Consider the following 21,125-nt stretch of genomic DNA (forward strand, 5'->3'; position numbering starts at 1 on the left):
TTTTTTTTACAATAAGCGTATTTTGTCAGAGTAACAGAGTGTAAGGCTGAAAAAGACACATGTCCATCCAGCTCAGCCTGTTGTCCTGCAATGTTGAGGGGCAACCTTCCCCCACCCACCACCACCTCCCATTTAGGCAGAAGCCAAGTTTCCTACTTTTAGGTAAAAAAGATTCCTTCCTGACCCAAATCTGGCAATCAGAATGATCCCTGGATCACAGACATTTCTGAAGTAATCAGTGATATAACATGTCATATTGTATCACTCAAGAAAGGCGTCCAGGCTCCTCTCAAACTCTTTTATCAAATTTGCCATCCCCATGTCATCAGTCAAAGAGTTCAATAGTCTCACAGCTCTTACAGTAAAGAACCCCCTTCTATGTCGGTGCAGAAACCTTCTTTCCTGTAGACGTAGAGGATGCCCTCTTGTTACCGTCACAGTCGTGGGTATAAACAGATGATGGGAGAGATCTCTGTATTGTCCCCTGATATATTTATACAAAGTTATTAGGTCGCCCCTCTGCCATCTTTTTTCTAAACTAAATAACCCCAATTTTGATAACCTCTCTGGGTATTGTAGTGCACCCATTTCATTCATTACTTTAGTTGCCCACCTTTGTCCCCGCTCAAGCTCATATGTCCTTCTTGAGTACCGATGCCCAAAACTGTCCACAATATTCCATGTGTGGTCTGACCAGTAACTTGTAAAGAGGAAGAACAATGTTCTTGTCATGTTCCCGTAGACCTCTTTTGATGCACCCCATGATCCTATTTGACTTGGCAGCAGCTGCTTGACACTGGTTGCTTCAGTTAAGTTTAAGGTTAACTAAAACCCTCAACTTCTTTTCCATGTCAGTCTCTCCCAGTGGTTTCCCATTTAGGGCTCAGTCAGATGAGCCCTTTTTTGCACACGCATGTGCGCAAAAAAAAACAAAAACACAACTCCGTGCCAATTGCTTTCAATTGGGCCAGCGCTGCTGCTACTGGCCCCATTCAAAGCAATGGGATGCAGGCAACCCCTGTAGTGATTTTCGGGGGAAGGGCTTTAAATATAAGCCCTTCCCTAAAAATTATCCCTAGGTGTAGAAAAAAAAAAAACCATTACTAACCTAGCAGCGCTGTCTGGTCTCAGGCGTGTCTTCTCTCTGCAATGCCTGATCTAAAGCACTTTAAAGAGGCATTAAATGATAGCTGAGTGCTGCATGTGATTGGTCACAGAGCTCGGCCAATCAGAGGCAGCGCTCAGTCATTCATTGAATTCAAGATTCATTAACCTTTTTTATTTTTTTGTTTTGGTTGCAGAAACTTTAACCCTTTAACTACCAGCCATTTTTAAGATTTTTGCTTTCATTTTTTAACCTCGTTTTTCAACAGCCATAACTTTTTTTTTACTAATTTGTCAGCATAAATGTATGATAGCTTGCTCTTTGCAGGATGAATTGTATCTTTTAATGGTTCCAATGTATGCACCATTTAATGTACCGGAAAGCTTTTTTTTTTCTTTAGTGAGGTAAAATGGAGAAAAAAAGATTTGCTCCATTTTTTTTTACGGGGGGGGGGGGGGGGGGGCGGTTGGAAGTGTTCATGGTGCAGTAAAAAAATTAGCTGTTACCATAAGTCAGTACCATTATGATCATACAATCTTTGGTACAGCATGGTTGATATCACTGTATACAGAGGATATATATATATATATATATATATATATATATATATATATATATATATAATTAGCTGATATACCCGGCTTCGCCCGAGTTAATTTGGTACTGGTGTTTATCTGGTGTTCACACGGAAAGTCTTATGAAGTCGTGGTTACTTTAGAGATACTGAAGAAAAACATATGTTCACCATTTTGCATAGTTCTCTGCGTTACCCAGGAAACACCACGTGGAGGTAACCATGCGACGTTTCCTTTATATAAAATGACATCAGGAAGTCAGAGAATTAAATTACGTACATAAAATTTGGACACTAATTCTTTTGCGATTAGAATTGAATAATCGAGTTGGGACCCATTAACTTTTCATATTTATGACCCAATCAATACTTGTGCCAAATTTCATGTTTCTATGACATTGGGAAGTGAGAGCTTTAGATTATGTACGTAAAATTTGGACACTAATTCTTTTGCGCTTAGAATGGAATAATGGAGTTGGGACCCATTAGCTTTTCCTATTTATGACATAATCAATGCTTGTGCCAAATTTCCCGTTTCTATGACACCGGAAAGTGAGAAAATTACATTCCGCACGTAAAATTTGGACGCTAATTCTTTTGCGGATAGAATTAAAAAATAGAGTTGGGACCCATTAGCTTTTCCTATTTATGACATAATCAATGCTCGCGCCAAATTTCCTGTTTCTATGACTCCGGAAAGTGAGAAAATTACATTCCGCACGTAAAATTTGGACGCTAATTCTTTTGCGCATAGAATTGAATAATGGAGTTGGTACCCATTAGCTTTTCCTATTTATGACATAATCAATGCTCGTGCTAAATTTCCCGTTTCTATGACACCGGAAAGTGAAAAAAATTACATTCCGCATGTACAATTTCGATGCCAATTCCTTTGCGCTAGAATTGAATAATCAAGTTGGGACCTATGAACTTTTCCTATTTATGACATAATCAATGCTCGTGCCAAATTTCACGTTTCTATGACACCGGAAAGTGAGAAAATTAGATTCCATACGTAAAATTTGGACGCTAATTCTTTTGCGCATAGAATTGAATAATGGAGTTGGGACCCATTAGCTTTTCCTATTTATGACATAATTAATGCTCGTGCCAAATTTCACGTTTCTATGACACCGGAAAGTGAGAAAATTAGATTCCGTACGTAAAATTTGGACGCTAATTCTTTTGCACATAGAATTGAATAATGGAGTTGGGACCCATTAGCTTTTACTATTTATGACATAATCAATGCTTGTGCCAAATTTCCTTTTTCTATGACACCGGAAAGTGAAGAAATTACATTCCGCACGTAAAATTTGGGCGCTAATTCTTTTGCGCTTAGAATTGAATAATGGAGTTGGGACCCATTAGCTTTTCCTATTTATGACATAATCAATGCTCGTGCCAAATTTCCCGTTTCTATGACACCGGAAAGTGAAAACATTACATTCCGCACGTAAAATTTTGACAACAATTCTTTTGCGCTAGAATTGAATAATTGAGTTGGGACCCATTATCTTTTCCTATTTATGACATATTCAATGCTCGTGCCAAATTTCTAGTTTCTATGACACTGGGAAGTGAGAGATTTAGATTATGTACGTTAAATTTCGACGCTAATTCTTTTGCGCATAGAATTGAATAATCGAGTTGGGACCTATTAACTTTTCCTATTTATGACATATTCAATGCTCGTGCCAAATTTTAAGTTTCTATGATATTGGGAAGAGAGAGATTTAGATTATGTACGTTAAATTTCGACGCTAATTCTTTTGCGCTAGAATTGAATAATCGAGTTGGGACCCAATTACTTTTCCTATTTTGGAGATAATCTATGCTTGCGCCAAAATTCATGTTCCTACGACATCGAGAAGTTGGAGAACTTTTGGCGAGTCAGTCAGTCAGTGAGGGCTTTCGTCTTTATATATATACACTAGCTGATATACCCGGCTTCGCCCGAGTTAATTTGGTACTGGTGTTTATCTGGTGTTCACACGGAAAAGCTTATGAAGTCGTGGATACTGAGGAAAAAAAATATGTTCACCATTTTGCATAGTTCTCTGCGTTACCCAGGAAATACCACGGGGAGGTAACCATGCGACGTTTCCTTCATATAAAATGACATCAGGAAGTGAGAGAATTAGATTACGTACATAAAATTTGGACACTAATTCTTTTGCGCTTAGAATTGAATAATCGAGTTGGGACCCATTAACTTTTCATATTTATGACACAATCAATGCTTGTGCCAAATTTCATGTTTCTATGACATTGGGAAGTGAGAGATTTAGATTATGTACGTAAAATTTGGACGCTAATTCTTTTGCGCATAGAATTGAATAATGGAGTTGGGACCCATTAGCTTTCCCTATTTATGACATAATCAAGGCTCGTGCTAAATTTCCCGTTTCTATGACACCGGAATGTGAGAAAATTAGATTCCATACGTAAAATTTGGACGCTAATTCTTTTGCGCATAGAATTGAATAATGGAGTTGGGACACATTAGCTTTTCCTATTTATGACATAATCAATGCTCGTGCCAAATTTCCCGTTTCTATGACACCGGAAAGTGAAAAAATTACATTCCGCACGTAAAATTTCGACGCCAATTCTTTTGCGCTAGAATTGAATAATGGAGTTGGGACCCATTAGCTTTTCCTATTTTTGACATAATCAATGGTCGTGCCAAATTTCCCGTTTCTATGACACCGGAATGTGAGAAAATTAGATTCCGTACGTAAAATTTGGACGCTAATTCTTTTGCGCATAGAATTGAATAATCGAGTTGGGACCCATTAGCTTTTCCTACTTATGACATAATCAATGCTCGTGCCAAATTTCCCGTTTCTATGACACCGGAAAGTGAGAAAATTACATTCCGCGCGTAAAATTTCGATGCCAATTCCTTTGCGCATAGAATTGAATAATCGAGTTGGGACCCTTTAGCTTTTCCTATTTATGTCATAATCAATGCTCGTGCCAAATTTCCCGTTTCTATGACATTGGGAAGTGAGTGATTTAGATTATGTACGTTAAATTTCAACGCCAATTCTTTTGCGCTAGATTTGAATAATCGAGTTGGGACCCAATTTGTTTTCCTATTTTGGAGATAATCTATGCTTGCGCCAAATTTCATGTTTCTACGACATCGGGAAGTTGGAGAACTTTTGGCGAGTCAGTCAGTGAGTCAGTCAGTCAGTCAGTCAGTGAGGGCTTTCAGCTTTATAGATTTTATATATATATATATATATATATATATATATATATATATACATATACACACATCTCCTGTATATAGTAATGTGGAGCATAATGGTATAACCTGGGCATTTCCTGCATATAATTGCGCACTTTGCACACAATTAAAAAACATATCAAAAACCTGCATGCTGTTTTTAATAGTCTATGCAGTTTCTTGAATACATTGAATGAGTCACGCAGAGTCAGGCCTTAGTCAGACGACGTTTTTTTGCACGATTTGCGCATGCGCATGCGTCTGGCGATTTTTTTTTTTAAAAACCATTGCTTTGCAATGGTATCGGACACATGAGCGCTTTTTATGCGCTCGTCCGATAAATAATAGAACAGAAATCGCAGATCGCACCTATCTGCGATCTGCGATTCCTGTTCTCTTCTCTATATGCGCTCAATGGGGCCGGCGGCAGCAGCGCCGACCCCATTGAGAACATATAGTAGACAAATCATTCTTCTCTGCCACAGCTGTAACAGCTGTGGCAGAGAAGAACGATGTTTGCCCATTGAATTCAATGGAGCCGGCAATACAGCCGACTGCATTGAAAGCAATGGGCTGCCGGAGAGTGCGGGATGAATTGTCGGGAAGGGCTTAAATATATAAGCCCTTCCCTGCAATTCATCCAGAAAAGTGTTAAAATAAAATATATATATACTCACCTGCTCCCGGCAGCCGGAGTTCCGCGCGGCCGGCCTGCAGTGGGTGTGAAGGGGGTGTGAGTCAGACCTGCCCCCTGATTGGCGTGCAGAGCATTGCGTCCTGAGTCTGCAGTAATTGTACATAGTATAGGGCCAGTACTGGTGAGGGAGGGACAGTGGGAAAGGTGAAAGAGATATACTGTCTATATAGGCAGTGGGCTTTTTCAAATAAATTTGGGAAAAATACTATCTTTGGGCTGCCTGTGACCGTCTTGAGTGTACTGCGTGTCTGCTGGGGGTAGTAGTCCTAATTAATGCGCAGCTAAGTGTTACAGCAGGCTTACGCAAAATTGTTTCCTGGCTCTGCGTTGCCCGTTACATCACCGCCGTCATCCTGTCCAGAGGGAAACAGTATACATATATATGCTGCCTACAGTATCTGTCTGCTGTCTCAGCTCAGCCTTTAAAAAAATAGAAGCAAAATACTTAAGGCCTACTAGTGACCTTTGGACACTTGACTGCGTCTGCGCTGTGAATTCCACTAGCTCAGTCATACGCACCTACGTCTCACTACAGGCTTGCGCAAAATTCTTTCCTGGCTCTGCTGTGTGTTCCGTAAGGGAAGTCAGCCTCCAACCACAGGCCAATAAGCGGCACATTTAATTACAGCGTTCTGTTTCTGCACTACTGGTAATACACCATGCTGAGGGGTAGGGGTAGGCCTAGAGGACGTGGACGCGGGCGAGGACGTGGAGGCCCAAGTCAGGGTGTGGGCACAGGCCGAGCTCCTGATCCAGGTGTATCGCAGCCGACTGCTGCGGGATTAGGAGAGAGGCACGTTTCTGGCGTCCCCACATTCATCTCACAATTAATGGGTCCACGCGGTAGACCTTTATTAGAAAATGAGCAGTGTGAGCAGGTCCTGTCGTGGATGGCAGAAAGTGCATCCAGCAATCTATCGACCACCCAGAGTTCTACGCCGTCCACTGCTGCGACTCTGAATCCTCTGGCTGCTGCTCCTCCTTCCTCCCAGCCTCCTCATTCCATTACAATGACACGTTCTGAGGAGCAGGCAGACTCCCAGGAACTGTTCTCGGGCCCCTGTCCAGAATGGGCAGCAATGGTTCCTCTCCCACCGGAGGAGTTTGTCGTGACCGATGCCCAACCTTTGGAAAGTTCCCGGGGTCTGGGGGATGAGGCTGGGGACTTTCGGCAACTGTCTCAAGAGCTTTCAGCGGGTGAGGAGGACGATGACGATGAGACACAGTTGTCTATCACTCAGGTAGTAGTAATTGCAGTAAGTCCGAGGGAGGAGCGCACAGAGGATTCGGAGGAAGAGCAGCAGGACGATGAGGTGACTGACCCCACCTGGTTTGCTAAGCCTACTGAGGACAGGTCTTCAGAGGGGGAGGCAAGTGCAGCAGCAGGGCAGGTTGGAAGAGGCAGTGCGGTGGCCAGGGGTAGAGGCAGGGCCAGACCGAATAATCCACCAACTGTTTCCCTAAGCGCCCCCTCACGCCATGCCACCCTGCAGAGGCCGAGGTGCTCAAAGGTCTGGCAGTTTTTCACTGAGAGTGCAGACGATCGAAGAACAGTGGTGTGCAACCTTTGCTGTGCCAATATCAGCCGGGGAGCCACCACCACCAGCATGCGCAGGCATATGATGGCCAAGCACCCCACAAGGTGGGACGAAGGCCGTTCACCGCCTCTGGTTTGCACCACTGCCTCTCCCCCTGTGCCCCAACCTGCCACTGAGATCCAACCCCCCTCTCAGGACACAGGCATGACCGTCTCCCGGCCTGCACCCACACCCTCACCTCCGCTGTCCTTGGCCCCATCCAGCAATGTCTCTCAGCGCACCGTCCAGCCGTCGCTAGCGCAAGTGTTTGAGCGCAAGCGCAAGTACGCTGCCACGCACCCGCACGCTCAAGCGTTAAACGTGCACATAGCCAAATTGATAAACCTGGAGATGCTGCCGTATAGGCTTGTGGAAACGGAGGCTTTCAAAAACATGATGGCGGCAACGGCCCCGCGCTATTCGGTTCCCAGTCGCCACTACTTTTCCCGATGTGCCGTCCCAGCCCTGCACGACCACGTCTCCCGCAACATTGTACGCGCCCTCACCAACGCGGTTACTGCCAAGGTCCACTTAACAACGGACACGTGGACAAGCACAGGCGGGCAGGGCCACTATATCTCCCTGACGGCACATTGGGTGAATTTAGTGGAGGCTGGGACAGAGTCAGAGCCTGGGACCGCTCACGTCCTACCCACCCCCAGAATTGCGGGCCCCAGCTCGGTGCTGGTATCTGCGGCGGTGTATGCTTCCTCCACTAAACCACCCTCCTCCTCCTCCTATGCAACCTCTGTCTCGCAATCAAGATGTATCAGCAGCACGTCGCCAGCAGTCTGTGTCGCGCGGCGTGGCAGCACAGCGGTGGCCAAGCGTCAGCAGGCCGTGCTGAAACTACTCAGCTTAGGAGAGAAGAGGCACATGGCCCACAAACTGCTGCAGGGTCTGACAGAGCAGACCGACCGCTGGCTTTCGCCGCTGAGCCTCCAACCGGGCATGGTCGTGTGTGACAACGGCCGTAATTTGGTGGCGGCTCTGCAGCTCGGCAGCCTCACGCACGTGCCATGCCTGGCCCACGTCTTTAACTTGGTGGTTCAGCGCTTTCTGAAAAGCTACCAACGCTTGTCAGACGTGCTCGTAAAGGTGCGCCGGCTCAGCGCACATTTCCGCAAGTCCAACACGGACGCTGCCACCCTGCGCACCCTGCAACATCGGTTTAATCTGCCAGTGCATCGACTGCTGTGCGACGTGCCCACACGGTGGAACTCTACGCTCCACATGTTGGCCAGGCTCTATGAGCAGCGTAGAGCTATAGTGGAATACCAACTCCAACATGGGCGGCGTAGTGGGAGTCAGCCTCCTCAATTCTTTACAGAAGAGTGGGCCTGGTTGGCAGACATCTGCCAGGTCCTTGGAAACTTTGAGGAGTCTACCCAGATGGTGAGCGGGGATGCTGCAATCATTAGCGTCACCATTCCTCTGCTATGCCTCTTGAGAAGTTCCCTGCAAAGCATAAAGGCAGACGCTTTGCGCTCGGAAACAGAGCCGGGGGAAGACAGAATGTCGCTGGATAGTCAGAGCACCCTCCTGTCTATATCTCAACGCGTTGAGGAGGAGGAGGAGGAGGAGGGGGAGGAGCATGAGGAGGAGGGGGAAGAGACAGCTTGGCCCACTGCTGAGGGTACCCATGCTGCTTGCCTGTCATCCTTTTAGCGTGTATGGCCTGAGGAGGAGGAGGAGGAGGAGGATCCTGAAAGTGATCTTCCTAGTGAGGACAGCCATGTGTTGCGTACAGGTACCCTGGCACACATGGCTGACTTCATGTTAGGATGCCTTTCTCGTGACCCTCGCGTTACACGCATTCTGGCCACTACGGATTACTGGGTGTACACACTGCTCGACCCATGGTATAAGGAGAACCTTTCCACTCTCATACCCGAAGAGGAAAAGGGTTCGAGAGTGATGCTATACCACAGGACCCTGGCGGACAAACTGATGGTAAAATTCCCATCCGACAGCGCTAGTGGCAGAAGGCGCAGTTCCGAGGGCCAGGTAGCAGGGGAGGCGCAGAGATCAGGCAGCATGTACAGCACAGGCAAGGGAACACTCTCCAAGGCCTTTGAGAGCTTTATGGCTCCCCAGCAAGACTGTGTCACCGCTCCCCAGTCAAGGCTGAGTCGGCGGGAGCACTGTAAAAGGATGGTGAGGGAGTACGTATCCGATCGTACAACCGTCCTCCATGACGCCTCTGCCCCCTACAACTACTGGGTGTCGAAGCTGGACACGTGGCCTGAACTCGCGCTGTATGCCCTGTATGCCCTGGAGGTGCTTGCTTGTCCTGCGGCTAGCGTCTTGGGGGAATCATCACGGATAAGCGTACCCGCCTGTCAACCGACAGTGCCGACAGGCTTACACTCATAAAGATGAACAAAGCCTGGATTTCCCCAGACTTCTCTTCTCCACCAGCGGACAGCAGCGATACCTAAACAATACGTAGGCTGCAACCCGCGGATGGAAGCATTGTTCTCTATAACCATAAAAAACGGGGACCTTTTAGCTTCATCAATCTGTGTATTATATTCCTCCTCCTCCTTCTGCTCCTCCTCCTGAAACCTCACGTAATCACGCCGAATGGGCAATTTTTCTAAGGCCCACAAGGCTCAGTCATATAACTTTTGTAAACAATGTTTATACGTTTCAATTCTCAATTCAATAAAGCATTGAAACTTGCACCTGAACCAATTTTTATTTTAACTGGGCTGCCTCCAGGCCTAGTTACAAATTAAGCCACATTAACCAAAGCGATTAATGGGTTTCACCTGCCCTGTTGGTTGGGCATGGGCAATTTGTCTGATGTACATTAGTACTGTTGGTACACCAATTTTTGGGGGCCCTCGCCTACAGTGTAATCCAATTAATTTTTTGCCCACCTGCATTAAAGCTGACGTTACCTCAGCTGTGCTGGGCACTGCAATGGGATATATTTATCTACCACCGGTGGGTTCCAGGGAGCCACCCATGCTGTGGGTCCACAGGGACTTCACATTAGGGATTTGTACCTGCCAGTGTATATGTATTAAAAACCCCGGTCAGACTGGGGCATGCAGTGTGGGCCGAAGACCACCTGCATTTAATCGGACGTTACCTCAGCTGTGATGGGCAATGCAATGTTATATATTTATGTATCACCGGTGGCTTCCTGGGACCCACCCATGCTGTCGGTGCACACCGAGTTGTAACTCCATGTGTCCACTTCTAAAGAACCCCAGTCTGACTGGGGCATGCAGTGAGGGCCGAAGGCCACCTGCATTAAACCTGATGTTACCTCAGCTGTGATGGGCAATGCAATGGGATATATTTATGTACCGCCGGTGGCTTCCTGGGACCCATCCATGCTGTCGGTCCACACGGAGTTGTAACTCCATCTGTCCACTTCTAAAGAACCCCAGTCTGACTGGGGCATGCAGTGTGGGCCGAAGGCCACCTGCATTAAACCTGATGTTACCTCGCCTGTGATGGGCAATGCAATGGGATATATTTATGTACAGCCGGTGGGTTCCAGGGAGCCACCCATGCTGTGGGTGCACACGGAATTCCCATTGCGGAGTTGTACCTGCCTGTGACTATTTATAAACAACCGCGGTCTGACTGGGGCATGCAGACACCTTGACAGAATGAATAGTGTGTGGCACATGGGTTCCCCATTGCTATGCCCACGTTTGCAGCTCCTGATGGAGGTGGCACAGGATTGGATTTCTCATTGCTTCTATACAGCATTATGGGCTATCGCCCCGCCCCTTTTAAAGAGGGTCGCTGCCTAGCCGTGCCAACCCTCTGCAGTGTGAGCCTGCGGTTCCTCCTCATGGCAGACGCACTTATAAATGGACATGAGGGTGGTGTGGCTGAGGCCAGCGTGTGGCATGAGGGCAGCTGAAGGCTGCGCAGGGACACTTTGGTGTGCGCTGTGGACACTGGGTCGTGCGGGGGGGTTGGGCAGCATGTAACCCAGGAGAAGTGGCAGCGGAGTGTCATGCAGGTAGTGATTGTGCTCTTTTGGAGGTAGTGTGGTGCTTAGCTAAGGTATGCCTTGCTAATGAAGGTTTTTCAGAAGTAAAAATTGTTGGGAGGGGGGGGCCCACTCTTGCCGCTATTGTGGCTTAATAGTGGGACCTGTGAACTTGAGATGCAGCCCAACATGTAGCCCCTCGCCTGCCCTATCCATTGCTGTGTCGTTCCCATCACTTTCTTAAATTGCCCAGATTTTCACAAATGAAAACCTTAGCGAGCATTGGCGATATACAAAAATGCTCGAGTCGCCCATTGACTTCAATTGGGTTCGTTACTCGAAACGAACCCTCGAGCATCGCGAAAATTTCGTCTCGAGTAACGAGCACCCGAGCATTTTGGTGCTCGCTCATCTCTAATTATTACTGCATGTAGTTTTTTTAATGTGTTTTTTTTTAATTGCGGTTCAAAAATACAACAAAAAACATGAACACAGCCTAAGGTCACTCTCGCACACAATGTCGGCAAAATGCCGCGATGTTGATTACAGCATTTTGCCGCAAGTTTTATTGCCCTTTTCGAACGCAGGTTACTGCATTCAACAAGGCTTTTTTACGCACCCCATCATTGTGATGAGTGATGAGGTACGGTAAAAAGTGTGAAAACATGCCAGAATAGAGCAGACAGCATTTGAAAATTGAGACGTTAGTAAACACCATATTTGAGCACAGGTCTGTGATGCCCCACTGAAATCAATGGAAGAGTTTACTGCGTTTTGAACCCTGTGGTAATCGTGGTAAAAAGCGCATGTGTAAGAGTGGCCTAAGGGGCTAAAAACACCTTTTCAAGTAGTCCAAGAAATATGTCATGTTTGGAAAGCATTTTGCCAAGGGGTTAGATCATATAAGTAAATTCATTTTGCAGCTTTATGCAGTGCGATTTAGGCATGGGTACGGGTATAGGTGTGGCGGGGGTCCGAGATAAACCTTTGCACCCAGGTCCCTGAGGCTTTAGTCTGTATGGGAGTGTGTGAGCACTGGACTTTAGAGGACATGGAGGACAGGGGGACTCAGAAACCCAATTCTAGTGAACAACTGGCCTGAGTGATCATACATTTATCACCTATCCTCATGATAGCATTTAGGAAGAAAACTCCTTTAGTGCTTTAGGGACATGGCTTAGATTGGTACAGTACCTCCATTCTCAGGATTGGTCGGGGTCTCAGCGGTGACCCCCATGATCAGACTTCTATCACCTATCCATGGATAGTTAATAAAAGCTTAGTATTATATATAGGCTAATCTGACCAATTTGCAATAGATATTAATAAAAATAAATGCACAATAAAGTTCACACTGACTAATTCATATTATGTTCCTCGTAGGCACGAGCATGAATAATTAAAGCATATTTTTTATGAGAGAGCAATACACGAATAAATCTAATTATTATTAAATATGTTTGTTCGTCCTTTAACCTTGGCTATTATTGTAGTGCTGATGCCACAGGCGCTCAGTTATTAAGATTCTCGGGAGCTTCCCAGAGGAACAGGTCTGTGGCAGAACACGGTCAAAAGGAAATACATATGTATCAACATTCACCAGAGCATGAAAGAAAATGCAAAGTTCTCGACGATGGGATTTATGTAGGTTATGCATGTTTCTTCTGTATCACAGTGAAAATACTAAATTTTTTCCATCCAGTGCTAGACTTTATTCTACTGATTTTTTAAAATATAATTTCATATTGAAAATAAGCTTTATGTAAAAAGATTACAAAGGAGACACAATATGGTTATTGTTGTGACCTCATGGATAAAACACCACAGCCATAGCCAGATTAGAACCCATGGCCCCAACATGTCAAAGAAATAGGACTTGTTGCAGCGTGCTGGCTGTAATTAGGAAACTGAGCTATATTGATATCATGACAACAGCCATGTCATCCCCGGCAGCCCTTGTGACTGCGCCTTCAGCACATGCACCATGTCATTCAGCACTGGGCACAAATGAGTGCCTTCTTTCTGTCAGGGAGCCCCACCAAGGCTGGTTAGGGATAGCTTTTCCTTCCCTTTATTTCTGTTGCCATTAGTTGCCCTATTTTGTGTTCCCCACACTTTGGTGTTATGATACATGTCTATATCTTTCCATTGCGGGTATTGGTTGGGTCTAGGTCTGATGTGTTGGTGACATCCATGGAGAGCTCGGTGCTTTCATCCTGCACGAATGTAACAATAGTAACCACTGGGTCACTATCCCAGCCATAAAATACTTTAGTAGGGTTAGGGGAAAAAAGGCTGCCAGAAGCAAAGACATCAATGCATCCCATTTCACGAAATGTGGAAAAATAGGCATTTGTAGCTGTTTGAAATGACATGATAACGTTTTTCTGCTGGTTGGTAAGATTACAATGGACCTTTCCAGAAAGACCTTTCAATTTTTTGACTTCTTTCCCCTCTATGGGTTTTCACAGAAGATATTTAGAAACCACTCTAAGAACTTGGTTTGATGCCTTCTGCAGTTTTGAGTGTTGCTAAAAATTAGCATTGAGCAAACCGAACCAATATAACCCTGTTTTGGGTAGAACTTTGCTAAAAGTTTGGTTTGGTGCAAACTAGAACTGAGCTTTTAGCAAATGGCATACGGCAGTTCGTATGCCAGTATGCAAATGGTAGTAATGGCATACGAACATCGGCCTCTGAATTGTGTAACTCCCGTACTTGTTTCTGCAACATATCTACCTCTTTTTCTAAGGTAGAGACCTTCTCCTGGTACGTTGTACAGAATTCTTGTAACTCCGTAACTTGTTTTCGTATTGTGGCTACAACGGACTCCATGTTTGGGCGTTTTTATTCTGTCATGTGTCTGGCACGGGACTGGAATCTCATGTTGTAGCCACTTACTGGAGGGTAGCGTGGTCCAGGAGTAGCCAAGGTCTGGTTCACAAGATGGCGGTGCAGTACAGTGGGTTTAGGCAGAAGGATAGTCATGTGGGATAGCCGAGGTCTGGAACAGTCTTCTTTTGTAGGGAGCAAGTAAAGGTAGGAGCAGGTTTATAGGCTGAGGTATTGAGCACAATAAACATGCAAGGAAGGAAGAAACAGGGCCAGGTTTATATAAAGGGCTAATTGAGGGAGGAACAAGACATGCGGTGGAACTAGACAGGAAGACACGGAACCAGCAACAAGAAACAGGAGTCAAGAAATAACGAACAAGGTATCAGGACTCAGGGAAGCTATATACAGGTAATCATTGTCCTTCAGTGACTAGCCCACAACTTTACAGAGAGGTGTGCGATTGTTCGGCATGCGCTTCCCACTAAATGCTGATTGGCCCGCCTTTTCCGAAACATTTTTCCCTTCCACCTAATGTTTATTCATTCTTGTGTGTTCAGTACACTCGGCAACCAATGAACATGCGTTTAGGAAGAGTCAAGATTTCAAATACACGCTCGCCAAAAAAACTCACGCCCCCTAACCAGTCAACCAGTCATATTTCAGCCCATGTAAATGAACCCAACAATTTGTTTAGCAATCGCAAAACTGAACAAGTGAACAACAATCTGTTATGCCCAAGTTGGATGTCAAAAACACCTCTTTCAGATTACGTATATACACACTCTGTAAATAACTCGGAGTACAAAACAAGCAATAATGAAGCTAAATAAGGAGAAGAAGGGAAATCTCACCCTAGTATACTGCAACAGGAAAACCCTGCCTAAAGCAGGGTAAACGCCCTGATCAGGGTGACCCCATGTTTGTCCTTGCCGACAAATCGAACCATATATCATCTGATGGATGTGGACTGATTGGCATCTGGTGCTGATTGACAGAGCACATGCTGGGCTGTGCTAATATCATGACTCCAGCCAGGACCCACTTGCATATTGTGGCCATTACGTTGCAATACAGATGAGGCTGGAAAACAGTGACATAATCACTCTATGCAATAGCACACAAACAAAATTGCTTGTACAGTTTTGTGACCACTTCAAGCAACTATTCAGATGATAATTGTCCAGTTTAAAGTCCCCCTTAGTAGGGTCACACATAACAGCAGAGGTGCTCGCAGGCAGCAGAGGACCCTGTGCAAGATGGACTCTTTGCTCTGCAATAGCTTGTCATAGATCACTCCCTTATATGCTTCTCTACTAATCTACAAATAATTGTGAGCAATGAGATTCATTAGCGCCATCTTTTACATGCAGTTTCATTGCGGCCCTGTCAACACTGTTTCTGCAAAAACTGCAGTCCCAGACAAGCGTTACATTCATGGTAAAGGGTCACATTTTTTTCTTAATTATTGACAAATTTTAATTCACATTATTCCATGTTGATTCTTCCCATGAGAAATGATAAGAAACAAAGAGAAATGGAATATAATTCAAACACAGGGACAGAGCCTCTCACGGCCTTCTGGTTGAAGCAAATTTTTGGATGTGGGGTGACAATTGGATATGTCTTATGCAGTGAAGTACACAACTGCATAGTGAATATTACAATACTTCTACAGCACTAGGTACTAAGCCTTTTAGGGTTTAGTATGACTGACAGATCTAATTGAATGTCTATTTGTGAGCTCAAAAATGATACACATATCATAGGGGATGATTATCTATTAATAATTTTCCTCAGTTTTTTCTCTTTGGTTACATTTTAGCCCAGCTCCATTATGGCAGTGCTGTGATCAGTGACTACAGCTTAGCTCCAGTGTCTATAGGAAGTCTATGGTAGTCTGATATACACCCTGCCTCATCATTGGTTCAGGAAGACACACCCTGTATCATCATTGACTCAGGCTGCTACTCCCTCCCTCCTCTTTTAGATCTATCTTCTCCGATAGGCTGTGGTGTATAAACACAACTCTATTACTACCTTTTCCTTGTGTGACATTCATGTGAGGGCTGGGTATGAAGCAGGTTCGAGAGCTGAGCCCGCTGACTACTTGACTTTTGCCATAGGGTATGTGAATGTTAAAAATACAATATACTGTAATTCTTAATTTTTTCAGCATTTTTTCAAACAATTTTTTTAGTCCTTAGGGAGAATAAAAAGAGTGTAAGATAAAGTCAAAAAATGTTTTGCGATAAAAAAATATTAAAAATTAAGAAAACCCTTTTCAAATTTTGCATGCAAACAATCTAAACAACAAAGAAAAAACATAATTGGTATGAGCATGTCCGAAAAAAAACAAACTAAGTATCGTATTGTTTACTCCAGGGCTCGGTCAGGCAGATGGATATCCGTGCATTTTTTTGAGTGGAAAAAAAACTGCACTGCGTGCGGAAATAAATCCGCATGACCACGTCCATTGCCATCCATATGTTCTATCTTTGGTAGGTGCGGATTTTTACCCACAAACGGTGCGGTTTTTTTTTTCCGCGAGGATATCCGCTCATCTGACGGAGCCCTCATACAGAACATGCAGTAAAAAAAATACGTAGTGACAGAACTGTGTTTCTTTGGTCACCCCGTTTCAGGAAAAAAAAGTAATCAAAAAGTCATACGTACCCAAAAATAGGAGAATTAAAAACTACAACTCATCCCGCAAAACAACAAGCCCTCACACTGTTCCATCGGCAGAAAAATTAAAATGTTACGTGGCCCAGAATATGACTTCATTTTTTAATAGTAATAAAACCAAAAAAACTTGTAAGCATAATGCTGTCATAATGGTACTGGCCCATAGAATGAAGTTAACACCTCCTTTTTACAGCACTATAAATGCTACAAAAGCAAAACCCCCTAATAAGTGGCGCAATTGTGCTTTTTCATATCATCCCACTTTTTTTAAAGCTTTCCAATACTTATAAAATGCTTTTAATGATACCATTCAAAAATACCATTTGATACACAAAAAACAAGTTGTAGCACAGCTATGTTGATGGAGAAATCATAAAGTTATGGCGGGAATGAAGAAAACAAATAAAAAAAAAAAAAGATATGGTAGCTAAAGTGTTAAAAACTACAGAAAAGGCAAAATATCCGTAAAGTAGAGGCTAGAGCTATTCACCTGACTAGGAGAGTCATTTTGAGTTGCACATAAAAATGAACATATATACATGGAAATAAAATAGAAATGTTGATGATTGCAAAAAGATGAAGATAAACAGCGCCACACCTGTCAACAGGTTGTGTATGGTATTGCATCACAGCCTCAATTACTTTAATTGAACTAAACTACAATACCGGACACAACTCATGCGCAGGTGTGGTACTGTTTCTGTTTTGCTAATCCTGTACAATTTCTTCCCAAGAATCTTCATGATAACCTGGATGTTTTTTGGATGTTTTTTGCATATACTGTACAGTAAATTGATTGATTCTTGTCTTTTCATATTCCAGGATTAAGGTCTTTAGGAATGACCATCGCTCAGTGTTATGAAGAAGTCGGCCTCCTGCTTCTCTTCTTGTCGGTGGGAATTTCTATTTTCTCTGCCCTGGAATACGCCGTGGAGTATAATGTCCCTGACACGACTTTCACAAGTGTCCCCAGTGCCTGGTGGTGGGCGACAACCTCCATGACAACTGTAGGCTACGGAGATATCAGACCAGACACAACATTTGGTAAACTTGTTGCCTTTTTGTGCATTTTATCCGGGATCTTAGTTTTAGCACTGCCAATTGCTATTATCAATGACCGATTTGCTGCTTGTTACTTCACATTAAAAATGAAGGAGGTGGCTCTGAGGCAAAGAGAGGCCTTAAAGAAGCTGATGAAAAACATCAGTACTGAATCCGACATAAGTGTTAACCTAAGGGACATTTACGCTAAAAGTGTCATGGAAATGTTACGACTGAAAAACCGAGAACGAGCGAGCACGAGGAGCAGCGGAGGAGAAGAGTTTTGGTAGATCCGGATTGTTTCTGGTTCATTTTGGATTTTTCTATGTCTACGATCATTTTATCCTACTTGGATGTGGTTCTTTGCATTCAGGTGTAGCAACCATTCTTCATTTTACATTTTGGGATTTTCTCATGGTGTACTGTTTGGACATAGTAATAACAATACAAAATACCTAATAAACTCCTTTACTACATGATAAATTGAGCTTCTGGCTGCAGTAAAGGTGTCCACCTGCTGTGCAGGTTCCTGGATAGATCATAACTGCTGCTCAAGATCTGAGGGTCTACGAGAAACCTACAAGAGGACAACGCTGATCTTTCAACTAGTCGGGACTAAAAGTTACTTTACACATGGCGATTATATATTTATAGCCAGAATTCTCACTGGAAACAGCAAATTTAGGTGATAATTGTCTCGTATACACGGGGACGCCGACAGGGCCATGATCAAGAAATCACTCACTTGTTGGAGTTGCTTGGTTTTTAGCTGAACTTAAAAACAAGTCACTATCTGTCGGTGTAAGCAAGAGCCGCTCAATGTTTGAGCAACTCCTGTTTACTGTGAATGGAGGCGGCGGGCTGGAACGATTCCGGCCCACTCCAATTCCATTCACTTAATTGACTATCTCTCTCATGTAAGTATTGGAGTGATAGTTGGGCGACAGTCAGTGGGACGGTTGTTGGGAGTTTATGCATCCAGCAGTCATCCCGTGTAAAGGGACATTTACCAAGACTTTGGGTGTGTGGTGACTGTCTGGAGTTTCAGCTCAAAGTGTTACTTTAAGGATGGAAACCTTCTTTCATAACACTTTTTCTGAGTGGAGAAACAATATATCAAGGCCTGCTGGTCTTCTTATCCAGTGTCCTCATGAAAATACTTCCTGTTGTTATTGTCAAATATGTATCCTAATGGACATACACCTTAGAAGAAGAAAAAATATATATAAACTGTACTAAAAAACCCTAGTGTAAGATATAGCGACCAGCCATGACTTGAACAGTTGAACCCTGTTTAATGTCAAACTTTTCTAAAAGTTTGGTTTTGGTGAGAACCTGAACCTTTAGCGGTTTGTCTCATTCAAAACCACTAATAGAAGAAGGTAAAAGAATGAGAAGTAAAAAGATTCATTTTTCTTTTTCTTTTTCCTCCTTTTTTTGGCTTTTCTTTTTGGTCCTTCTTTTTCTCCTTTTTTTCTTTTTTAACTTTGCCTTAAAAACAGCTCAAAAGTGCTTTATACATTCCAATTAGAACTAAAATTGTTATACAGGGATTTTATGGGCTTAGACAGGGTTACACACCAGTTTCAGGGGTACTGGTAAAGTTCCGGTTCGGTTTGAGCTAATTTGGACCAAACCAAGCTTTGTCCTGGAATTCAGTAAACCAGCCACACCAAACATTTCAAAAGTATGCTCATCAGTAGCCATAACTTTAAGACCACTGAGTAGTGGATGAGTAACATTGATTACCTATCAAGAGGTGGGCTATAAGGGGCAGCAGGTGAGCAGCCAGTTCTTGAAGTTTTTGGAGGTAGTGTCAGGGTAAAACCGCTTACAGCATCAATCAGGCCCACCCCAAGGCCCCGTTGCCGGCGGTAAAAAAAAAAACACTCCACACGGAGGTCTGGTATAGGAAAATTTAAGGGTAAGAAAATCTTCAAATGGCAGGTCTTGTGGGATGTTCCTGGTATGCAGTGACTGTTACCCACAAAAGTGGTCCAATGAAGGGCAACTGGTAAATGAGCAATTGGCTGTTTTCGGGAACTACAAAATACAGGGTGTCCCAGTTGCTGTGGAGGCCTGGAAAAATTAGCTTTAACTCCAAGACTAATGAAGATGCTTTAATGAAATTTTGATCACAGCATAGATTTCTAAACGAGAATCAGAAACCTCTTATAACATCCTTAACTCCTTAACCCAACTGCAGGTGTCTACATGGCAGCAGTCACCGGCCAGGGAGATGGAACATCTAGTCTTGGTGGCTAGCCTGCCTGCCTTGCCTGGCACACCATGCCATCCTGACAGCCATATTTTCCTTCAGTTGTGCAGTCAATAGGAGCCTGTGCTACCTCCTAGGGGACATTTTTCTGGAATAAGCCACAAACTATTCAGAAATTAAAAAGGAAAATTGTGCAAGAAATGGCTGCAGTAACACCAGAATGTTCAGCAATATGGAACATCAGGTTCAAGTATGCTTGACTGCAAACAGGAACCAATTTCAGCACATGTTCCTGATTCTCATTGACCATAGGTTTTGACCAAATTTAATTAAAATGTGTTCATCAGTTTCGGGATTACTGCTGATTTTCAGGGCCTCCTGCAAGTAGGACACGATGTATTATGCAGATGGTTGCAATCTCATGGCTGAATGGTGTATATTATAATTTACTACATGATATTACAGTCCTGTCTGTAAATTATTGGCCCATATTAATATATACATGTTCTTTCGCTGAGGGTTTTAGAGGTACTACAAAATTAGAACACTGAATTGGATATGGTTGAAGTTATTCTCCAGTTGGATTGAGCCATTGAGTCCCAAGGAAAGGAGATACAATCCAGCCGTCACACGTTAATGGTCTTTCCCATGAGTTAGTAAAGAATATATTTCCACAGAAAACCTCTATATTGCTCTGAAAATCATATATATATATATATATATATATATATATATATATATATATATATATATATATATATATATATATATATATATATATATATATATATATATATATATATATATATATATATAATCTTATATTGTGTGCTGTCAAAAGATCTAGTTAAAGGGATGAATAGGATTAGAAAACCTGGTTGGTTTATTCTAGACACAATACACAAATGATTTGTATGGGTCTGGTATTGCAGCTGACCTCTTCTAAAATAACTGGGGCGGAGCTGCAGTACCACACACAAACTGTTGAAGGTGTGGCACTGTCTTTGGAAAAAAAGTCAGCCATATTTAGTTTTTTCACTAATCCTGGGAAGTACTTTAATAAACGAGGATGACACAATGTACGAGTGTACACAGATTAATATCTGAATGAATATCTGGTTATAGTTAAAGGGGTATTCCCACTTCAAATTGGGTTCTAAAATCTGGACCTTTCACTGATTACATGGAGGGAAT

The 21,125-nt window shown here is 43.5% G+C and overlaps 1 protein-coding gene across 1 annotated transcript in view; it reads left to right on the forward strand.

Annotated features, from left to right (window-relative positions):
* The window catches only part of KCNV1 (potassium voltage-gated channel modifier subfamily V member 1), a 71,289-nt gene extending 53,286 nt beyond the window's left edge, over window positions 1-18,003 (forward strand). Inside the window, exon 2 of the mRNA XM_066579039.1 lies at window positions 17,495-18,003. Coding sequence (XP_066435136.1) covers window positions 17,495-18,003 — 509 coding nt within the window. The remainder of the gene's footprint in view (window positions 1-17,494) is intronic.
* The last annotated feature ends 3,122 nt before the right edge of the window (window positions 18,004-21,125 follow it).

This window comes from Eleutherodactylus coqui, chromosome 9 (genome assembly GCF_035609145.1).
Source record: "Eleutherodactylus coqui strain aEleCoq1 chromosome 9, aEleCoq1.hap1, whole genome shotgun sequence".
Taxonomy (NCBI): Eukaryota; Metazoa; Chordata; class Amphibia; order Anura; family Eleutherodactylidae; genus Eleutherodactylus; species Eleutherodactylus coqui.